We start from the raw sequence: 10,576 nt of genomic DNA on the forward strand, positions 1-10,576 counted from the left end.
AAATAAACAAGAAGAGTTAAAAAAAACATGCAGCGTAGACAATGCATATAAGTAGAAGAAGTTAATTACCGAAATTTTTAAAAGAACTGTTTTTACGGAACTCCACTTATCATTCCTTCTATCTATTATGAGGACAAATCCCAAGTCTGCATCTTGTAGCCTAAAGCATTTAAATCAAATAAATAGAATATTAAATAATTTCAAACAAGAACGTGCAAAATAAGTTTATTTTTTACATATCAGAAAAAATATTTCTTGTATATTATTTGAATTACAACGAATTCATTTCAGGTTATTCATTTTTAAAAAATCTTGTCACCAAATATTTTGTTATCACAACATATTTAGACACTGAAAAGATTTTAACCCCTATTTTTACAGAAAATCAATTATAAACCAATCTATATTTAAATATTTTTAAAGATGAAATGGTAAACTAACTATGAAGTGTTGAAAAAAAAATTTACGACTCATTTTAAGAATTTTGTCTAAATTTGTTCACCATTAGCTATTCCAAAAGTTATAATCTTTAGTTCTAATACATTAAAGTTATATTTTCAAACGAAATATATTATGACACATGAAATTCGCACTGTGGTAAAAAGATTTGAAAATGTTCAGTTTCTAATTCTTCTAATACATTTTTCTAAATTCTACAAAAAAAGAAAAACTTCAACAACAAAATGTGTGCCCAGATCATTGGATGAACAACATTTGGATCAACATTGGAATGGATGAAAGGACTTTGAGATCGATCAGAGAGATTTCAGATATAAGTACAATATAAAATTGACATAAGGCAGTTTAATGCAGATGTATTAATTTCGTTGAAACCAAGTCTTAGTAGTGTCTTAAAATTGTCTTCTCTTGATGATTAATATAATTGTGAATTAATTTTTAATATAAATTTTCTTTTATTAGTTGTTGTTTGTGGGGTTTGTTAACCCCTTCAGTATGTATACTACTCCAGGCCTGCAAGTTTAGCAAGTATGCGTACTAATACGAGAGTACCGTATCGAGATCCGTGTGATCTTTGATCGCTAAAATCAGAAAGACTAGTTATTATCACTATAGATACCATAGGTCTGTGAAGAGAATTGTGCAATTATTTATATATATATGTGTGTGTGATCACTGTCCTGAAGGGGATTAAGGATGTAACAAATAGTGATTCTGCCAAATATTGCATATTCTGCAGCATTTTATAAAACAAAAACATTAATAAATAATATTTTTTTTATATACAAAGAAGTTTAGTCATTATTGAAAAATAATAAAAACTTAGCTGTATTATTGGTAAGGGGTAAAAGAAAAAAACCTTTGATAAAAAATTTTAAGATAATAAAGATAATTAGATATCAAGATAATAAGAAATATTTAAGATAAATAAAAAACTGACTAAAAGCAATTAAGAAAAAATTAAAGTTGTAAAGTTGAAAAAAAGAAAAAAATCATCTTCTTAATTTTTAAAACAAAACTTTATTGCTAAAAATAATATTTTCTAGAAGAAAAAAAATCCATAAAACATTAAAAGAGGTGGTATCTAGTAGAAACCCTTTTAAAAATGCAGCGCTATCATAAAAAATCCCATAAAAAAGATTATATACAAAAGCAGAAAAAAGATCTTAATTTTTGAAAGAAAATTTTAAAGCCAAATATATCAATTTTCCAATTACCGTGTTTTCAAATTTAAAGTTAAAAATTTTATTAAGTTTAAAGTCTAATAAAAAACAAAAGTTTTTTGAATAAGCTGGAAGAAACCAAAACAAAAACCGTTCTTAATTTGTAAATAAAATATTTAATGCTAAATGTCTTAATTAAATTTTTTCACAATGCCGTATTTTTAGAAAAAAGTGACCACTAAAGAATAAAATTCATAAGATATGCTCTTTAAAAAATGATACGATAGTTAAAAAATGCTCAAGAAAAAAAAAATTGATATAAAGTTAAAGAGAATTTTTTTTCTTAGTTCTGAAATATAACGTTGAGAATCACAGTTTTCTAAGTGAGTGGTTAACAGTCTTATCATACAAGTGACAAAAAAAGAATTAAGTTTATTAGAAACACTCTGTCAAAATACTGCATTATAGTTAATACAGAAAAACAAGTAAAAGTGTAACAAATGAAAAAAAAGAGGTTCTCAGTTTTCAAAACATAAAGCGTTGAAAAAACACAAAACTGACCTGCCTGAATATAATTTCAAAAAAATCAGCACTACAAAACTCATGGTTCAGTATAAATTCTTCTAATTTCGTTTTTTTCATTTAGCTTTCAGATCATAAATTATCAAGTTTTAGAACTTAAGAAATATGTGTAAAAACAATTTCTTATAATGTATAGTAAAAAATACAATTTTTGATTACTCTTTCTTAAATCTATTTAAATTTGCCCTCCAAAAAACACTTTGTCGAAAAATGCTTTTCCAAATAATAATAGGTCGAATAGCGAATATTCATTACATCCCTAAATTATTAGTTTTTTCCCCAATGTCCACCTTTGTTGACTTTTGGGAAGTCAGGCATTTAAGGGCAAATTTGCTGGCAATTCCTTCAGGGGCACCATATTAGGTGGGCCAACAATGCTCTCACAGTAAGAGCAGATAGTACAGAGAATGAAACAACATTCATGCCTTGTCCGGGATTTGAACCCAGAATCTTTCTAATGCAAGGCCAGTTGACCGACCCCTACACAGTTCGGTCGACCATTCCTACATTAAAAAATTTATTCCAAGTGCAAATGTTCTTGAATATGTTAGTTTTAATTTATCAGGTTTTGGTTATTATTCTTTATCAAATTTACTTTCAGATAACATCAAGTTTTAAAGAATAACTGCCTTTTTTTATTTTATAAAAGCAAAAAACTATTTCACTACATTCCATTCAACCGAACGCTCGCCCCAAAAAGTTTGAAAATCAGTACCTATCATAAATACAGATGATAAAGTTCATTAAAATCTATCATTATCAGCTGTGATTAAATAAAATAACTTATAATCAACCTAATATAAAAAAATTTTAGAAGTTTAATCCCTGTAGGAAATTGCTGCATTTAATTTAAATAAAAAATTTGAAAAATTGTCAACCTTTCCAACTTAACAGTAAAACTTTTCAAATAAATAGTAAAAAAAAAATCAGGATTGGACAGGATTTGTATTTACTTTAACAATTTTTTTTGGTAAATTTTTTTTAAAGAGAATTTAAAAAAAAAAAGTATTACCTACAAAGGAAAAAATGACAAGGTTATTGTTTCTTGGTTTGAATCAAAGCATTTTAAAAAACTAGAAGTGAGAGTTGCTTAAAAAGGATTATGACACAAAAGAATTATCCGAATTGATATTAAAAAGTGATTAGTAATTCAAACACAATTTAAAAAGTGTAGAGATTTTAATGCTTTTCCAGTAAAAAATTGTTTTACAATAAATAGCTTTCCCTAGAGTAACAACATTAAGAAAATAGTTCAGATTGCTGGCGTTACAATAATTAAAAAATATTCCTAGAAACACCAGTCAAAAATTTTGTTGGCCTCTTTTTTTAGAATCCATGGCATCTAGAATGGGTTGGCGCTTTGCGTGATAGCGTTTTTGCAATTCTTCAATTTCCCGTTCCATTTCTGAATCTAAATTAGACATATGATGGCTCAGCTCATCAAAATTAAGAAATCTCAAAAAGCTAAAGTCTCGAGCATTGAAGTAACTGCGAAATTTTGTTGCATCAAAGGCTGGGTGAGATTGGTTTACGTGGCTAAGCTCTGGATGTGCATTTGGAGGAGGATAACACTCAGGCACGACAGGAGATTTCATATTTTCTGGTTGGAAATAAGTAGATTGAGTTTCAGTATTTGGCACAGAATCTTGAGATTGGCTTAAATAAGCTTTAGTTTTTTGCTGTTGTTCTTTCTCTTTTTTATCAAAGTGATCTAAAAAGAAAGGACGGTAGTTTTTATCCCGATGTTCAGAATTTCTCTTTTTCATGGTCGAGTCATCGTCCTCTCCGTCACTGATTATAACAAGTGTCCCCAGATCGGATTCGATGTCGCTGTTGGCGATAAAAGTATTGGCATCAGAGTGTGCTATCATCGTCAAGTTTTGATTGCACTCACTTTTACTAGGTACGAGCGTATCCGAGTCGCTGCGAAATTTCACGGTGCGCGAATCCACCTCATCCTCGTCGTAGTCGGGATTACCGACTCTTTGAAAGCTGTCACTGTTTTGAATCTCTTTTGCTTCTGCAATTATTTGCTGCAAAATAGTAACAGGTTTTGCATTTTTTATATAGCCATGCTGCAATAACTCTTCCGCCGTGGCTCTTTCCTCGGGGTTTTTTACGAGGCACCTCGAAACGAAGTCTATGAATTCCGACGACCATCGATCTAAATCACGAAATGAAGGCGGCGGTTTACCAGGAATCATGAAAATAGCTCTCATCGGGTGGATGTCTCCGTAAGGTGGTTTACCCTCGGCCATCTCCAACGCCGTTATGCCCAGACTCCAGATATCCGCCACGCAGTCGTACCCGATCTCTTGAATGACTTCGGGTGCCATCCAGAATGGAGTGCCAATAACAGTATTTCTCTTAGCCATGGTGTCTGTGAGTTGTCCAGCAACACCAAAATCAGCTAACTTGGCATGTCCTTCCGAATTCAGTAAAATATTGCCAGCTTTAATATCTCTATGTATTTTGCGCCTGCTGTGTAAATAACTTAAACCTCTTAAAGTGTCACAAAGTATGGTGGCAATTTCATGTTCCATCAGAGTTTTCTTTCTGATTCTCATGAGATCTGATACAGATCCTCCGCCACAATATTCCATCACGATCCAAAGATCAGTGCCTTTAAAGTAGCTTCCATAGTATTTAACAACATAGGGGCTGTCACATTGCTGCATAATAGAAATTTCCTTGATGATTTCTTGAAGGTCAGTGTCGACGGGGACTTGTTTAATGGCTAAAACCTGACCAGATTCTTTGTGAAGGGCTTTGTAAACACTCCCATAACTACCTTCTCCTAATTTACAAATGATGTCGAACACCTCCTCAGGTTGTCTGGTCAAGCTCTCTTCACTCAATTTTTTCAATTCACTCTTAGACATCTTCTATAATTGCTTGTAATTAAGTAATGTTCAATAACAGTAATAAAAAAATAGGGTACTTAAAAATTACTCGGATGTAACTATAATTAAATGCATTTATTATTTTTTACGCGCTTGTTTGTTTATATTTGGATCTGTGTCAAATACCTTTTAAACTAGCATGATCACTGAAGATCTTTAAGAGGTAGACACGGTAGCCACGTATAAGGATCTTTTCACTAAGGGGCATTTTTTACTGCACGCTATTCACGATTGCAATTGCATACGCGAGTGGAGTAGTCGGAAGTAATGAGGATGATTGCTGAACGGCGGCATAGGGAAGGATTGGACATAAGCTTGTGTTTAGAATAAAAAGAATGGCTTATAAACTTTGTCAATTAGAAAAACAACACAAATTAAAGAAGAACAGCTCAAAAGTGTTCAGGTTTAAGATGGCATTTGAACCCTCTACCTCTACGCTTTTGAGCGTTTGATGCAGGGCCTTTTCGATTGAACTTGATGGAGCTAGAAAAGTATAGCCAATATGAGTTGTAGTACAAAATTTCCTTGATGTACAATAAAAAATATTCTACTTTTGAGTGGATGAATTTTTTGAATTTCGAGTGGATGAATTTCGAAATGTGATCCGGAGTCATTCAAACTTAATCTAGGTTTGTCAATACGCTGCACGAATCAGGTTAGGATTTAAATATTAATTCAAATTAAATATAAGTATAAATTAAATGAGGAAAAACAACAACAATGTATTTGTATAATTAAAATTCTTGTTTAGAATACATGAAAAATAAATAAATAAACACATTGGGGTTGCAAGCAACATTTAAGAGAGGAACGAAGTTAAAGTTTATCAAAATCTGGCGAATTATTGATGAAGAAGGCGATATTTGAAATATCGAAATCTAATTAATTGCGAAAAGAAAGTACGTACTTATTTGCGTCGCACTAGAGCTGCTGTAAGCGATGGTCTGCGAAATATCCTCGAGGTCTGAATCGATGATCTGAAAGACATCACAATTTGGATCCTCTTCAGAGGGGATGGATTAATTTTGCAGCTCGATGGCCTAAGCTTGAAGTTCAGCACTTTATGATAGAACAATTTTACGAGGCTACTATGGCTGATCAAATTGGTCACTCACCCATTTACTGACAGCAGCCAGTGATGCGTGATTTCGGTGTTCTTCTGTGAACCGTGTCTTTACGATCAGTTCACTGCGGGACTGATTGTAGAAGAAAACTGAGATAATGTAAAATGCTACTACTGGAATTATTGGCAGGGATAGTCTGGTTGGCAGGGAGCTAGACTCACGTTTGTGAGAACGGGAGTTTGAATCCAGCAGGCCGAAGATAGTAAATGGTGACTGGTGCACATTAAATCTATCGGTCAAAAAGCCCTCCATGTTCCCATAGCAAATCAACATCTATGGGGGTACTGAATTAGAGATGGATCGTTCTCTTCAGGTCAAAATTAAGATCTGTGGATGAATGAATGGGTCCGCCCTATAAACGGTGTGGTAGAAGTCTAATTCTGGACCATAGATGACATCACTGGAAAACAAGAACCATTGCACTCCCTCTGCCTTAATGACTGACGACAACAGCAACAACTAGAATTATTATTCAATTCTCAAAGGCTGAATTTTCAAAAAATTTCAATGAAAAAGCTAATAAAATGAAGCTCAAATGATTTATTTTTCATGCCACAAAACTGAATAAAATAAATCTCTCACTATGTGAAATTAAATAAATAAAATCATTTGATTATTTAATTTCTTGTTCTAAAACACACTTAACCTTTCTAAAAAAAAAATTATGCATCTAAATAAAAATAATTACGTAGGCACGTTGGTGAGGTACAGAATCAATTTGTGGTAGTCTTCGTCAGAAAGACTCCAAAAGGCTCCTGTATCAGGAAATATTATGATAGGATATCCTTCTGTCGTCCGGCCACCTGAAAAAAAAAATTAATTGCTTACATTAGGGTGGCCCAAAATTCAAGCACGGAAGAAATTTGATAGAAAACACAGGCTTTTAAGTAAAAATGGTGAGATTTTTTCTTTGATTCATGAAGTATACAGTATAGTAAATCGGGAAAATAGTTTTGAAGGATGTACACGACCACTCTTTTGTCCAAACTTTCAATGACCATGTTTTGCATAATTATTGAAATTTAATGAAACCACCTTTCACTCCCCCTTTCATGATGGGATGGTTATGGGCTCATTGTCATTAGCCTTAGATTTGAAATAAATAAATAAAAACAATGAAAAAAGTCCGACGGCTCTCAATGAATTGATTTAGGCGGCGATTGTATTTTATATTTTAATTTATAACCGGCGTTGAAATCCGTAGCTTACAAGGTTACGGACTTCTTCCACTATGTGCTCGAATTTCTGCCACTTTTTTAATACGCAGTAAAATATCAACAACAAAAAATGGAATTGAGGATGTTTTTTTTAAACAAGATAGTTTTGTTTTTCAGAGAACACAAACGAAAAGCAAAAATGCCCCCATATGCTGAAACTAATAGATGAAAACGTCCTTTAAAATAATGTCAACAAAGAAAAGAAAAAAGCAAGCTTCAGCAATCATGCACTTATTTATTTTACGCGTTGCACCTATAAATTAATATTTTCCATAAATATATGGATAATAAAGTTCCTTTGAGAATGCTTTGCTGATTTGTCTTCAAATCACCTGGTCACCACCTTATAGTACATTCAGGTGTGGATACGCCGGGATAGTCTGGTCGGTAGGGCGCTGGACCCATGTCCGAGAGTTCGTCGGCTCGAATCCCGCCAGCCGAAGACTCCCCGTGTAGTAAAGTGACTCATGCACGTTAAATCTGTCGAGTCGCAAAAGTCCTCCATGTTCCCATAACAAATCAAAATCTCTGGGGGTACTGGATGAGATCGATCGTTCTCTGATTCAGGTCAAAATTACGATCTGTGGATGAATGAATGAATGGGTCCGCCCTATAAACGGGTGCGACGTATGGTGTGTCAGAAATCGAATTTTTGAACATAGATGGCGCCACTAGAAAACAAGAACAATCGCACCCCTCTGCCTAAAACAGATACGTCAACAACAACAGGTGTGGATACCGGTTAAATACGGCCCTCATAACGAAGAAGTTAAATAATGTTCAAGAGTGTTAATAGTATGAAAAATAAGTACATAGTAGGTTTCTGGATCCTTATTATTAGTGTACTATTGGATGAAATCAGTTGCTCAGGTTATGTACCCACCGTTATTATATTATTGTAATTTTAGTTATTTATGTATAAAAAGTACTTTCTTTAAAAAAAAAATGGTGAGGGTTCACGAGTTTTCGAAAACTAGATTGATTTTTTCTTACTTTAAATTAATTTAAATAATACTTTCTATTGAGAAAAAAAAGAAAAAACCCTTTTTCTCCAATTTTTATTATTTCTTTTCCTCCTATTTTTCAATTTGAAAATATTATTTCCATTCACTTCGAAAATGTGTGTGCTAGTTGAATTTATTCTCGATCTAGTATCTTTGAAGTCTAGACAGAGACTGCAAACACTTGGCCCTTTTTCACGAATACATTTTTACTAACTCGTCACTTTCGTGTTATGAGGATGAAATGACGTAACAAAAATTTCTGACTACTTCCCGATTCACTCAAGCACTGAAACCTCTATTGGTGCTCCATGTCTGATAACAATTTAAAGTTTAATCGTTTTCTGACCACCTACGCAGTTTTTTTTTGCCATAATTATGACCGCAAGGAATTTATAGTCAATGAATAATTCAGGCCATTTTCTGCCTAAATAGAGAACTTTAATCTGATCTGGAGTTCTGAGGCAAAGCAAGTTCCAATCGTTTCCTGGACATGACTCATTAGGAGAATCTTTATTGTCTTTATTTTACCGTCAAACACTTTTCGACTTTACTTAAACATTATCTAGAATTATGTTCCTGATAACAATACTATAATTTCTTAAAACGTACAAACACAATTTTCGTCTGTTTGTTAAAAATCGTAATTTTTACCACTTTTCGTCAGGCAAACGGACAAAAACTAACAAGAAGGAAATAATAAATAAAGACTTTAAAAATTACGTTTTTCAAGTAGACAAAAAAAGTACATAAATAAATAAAATAATATAAAATGATTTTTTGTTGTATATAAATCGAAAAATGTCGAGTGCATTATTTTCGACAGAAACTTTTTATTACCATGAAAAATTTCTCCACATCTTTCGAAAGTTCCTGGTTACTTTCGGTACTTTTTCCGAAAGTTCCCCGCATTTTTTGCTTTAGGCATGAAAAAATATTATTTTCTCTGTGTAAAGCAACTTAATAAATTCAATTTAGTTTTAATAGAATAACTGAGCAAAGACAACAAATACTAAATATACTGAGTGAATAAGTAAAGAAAGGTCACCAGTAATGATGGTATGCCTGGCTCGGAGCAGATGGGCTACATCTTTTACATTCAGCTGACAGCCAGCATCTTCCATTGTCTCATCTATGAAAAAAATAAAGGAATAAATAATATATGTAAATAATAAATGGGTTCATAAATAAATCAATAAATAAAAGGACTCAATGTGTCGTAATATTTAGTTGACAACTTTAATCAGGAATTTCAGAAGTGACTCATTGATTCGAAGTTAAAATGAATCATTTTAAGTTTGAATAAGGCACTTCTGTGAATTATTTGGTTTGTCTTGAGTGTTCCACGAGAAGACGAGGAGAAAATGCAATGTAACAAAAGTCATTTATCAAAATAAAGAAACCTGCACAAATATATAAATATAGTTTGTCTACAGAAAGAACTCCTTTCGCCATGAAGTCTAAGGCCGTTTGCTGCTATGGAAACACCGCATTTCAAAGCTTCTCTCTTCCCCCGCTTCCCTTTCTCTCACCGACCCGTGTCGGAACCTGTCTTAAATAATGACGCTACTTCAAATAGTTAAAGATGGTAACTATAGTAACCGCCACCTCTCCAGAGGAATGGCTAGAGGAGTTATTTACATGGGCAAACTATATGTATGCAGGCAAGTATAACTTTTATCGTTGCTTTTCTTCCTATTCAATATTTCAAAAAAACAACTCTTTTCAAATAACAAAGTGGTTTTCAATTCTCGATGAAAACACCTGGTTGTTGATGTGGTATGAATATGCTAATCTTCCTTTTTTTTCTCATTAAAAAAAATAATTCTGTCGATTTTTGGAACTCTTAGAAGTAGAAAAGTTTTGAAGGATTTCTTTTCCTTTTGCGAAACATTTAAAAAGAACAATTGTTTGAAAGGAATGGAAGAGTGGTAAATGCTTCCTGGTTGCAAATTTCAGATTTTCGATCATTAGAAAATTATTTTAAGAAAAATACGCATATTTGTCTCTATTATTCAAATTAAATCTCAATTGAGGTTTTTTGCAAATTTAGATCTGCGGCATTTGCATAATTAGACTTCATTATGGTTTTCATAAAATGTTTATATATATATTACGAGGCTACTA

At 32.6% G+C, this 10,576-nt stretch overlaps 2 protein-coding genes across 3 annotated transcripts in view; both read right to left on the reverse strand.

Moving 5' to 3' along the window:
* The window catches only part of LOC107440808 (guanine nucleotide exchange factor DBS), a 139,369-nt gene that overhangs the window by 35,306 nt on the left and 93,487 nt on the right, over nucleotides 1–10,576 (reverse strand). For both annotated transcript variants that reach the window (XM_071180809.1, XM_071180810.1), the window contains 3 exons: nucleotides 9,498–9,581; nucleotides 6,920–7,034; nucleotides 70–160 (listed from right to left, as the gene is read on the reverse strand). In XM_071180809.1, coding sequence (XP_071036910.1) covers nucleotides 70–160; nucleotides 6,920–7,034; nucleotides 9,498–9,581 — 290 coding nt within the window. The remainder of the gene's footprint in view (nucleotides 1–69; nucleotides 161–6,919; nucleotides 7,035–9,497; nucleotides 9,582–10,576) is intronic.
* LOC107440809 (serine/threonine-protein kinase 3) lies at nucleotides 3,365–6,172 on the reverse strand. Its single transcript, XM_043040741.2, has one exon. It carries the CDS (start codon nucleotides 5,084–5,086, stop codon nucleotides 3,506–3,508), a length of 1,581 nt encoding a protein of 526 aa, XP_042896675.1. The 5' UTR covers nucleotides 5,087–6,172; the 3' UTR covers nucleotides 3,365–3,505.

This window comes from Parasteatoda tepidariorum, chromosome 5 (assembly GCF_043381705.1).
Source record: "Parasteatoda tepidariorum isolate YZ-2023 chromosome 5, CAS_Ptep_4.0, whole genome shotgun sequence".
Classification (NCBI taxonomy): domain Eukaryota; kingdom Metazoa; phylum Arthropoda; class Arachnida; order Araneae; family Theridiidae; genus Parasteatoda; species Parasteatoda tepidariorum.

Coding starts and splice junctions, on each gene's coding strand:
- LOC107440809 (XM_043040741.2), bottom strand. CDS start 5,086: ATGTCTAAGAGTGAATTGAAAAAATTGAGTGAAGAGAGCTTGACCAGA.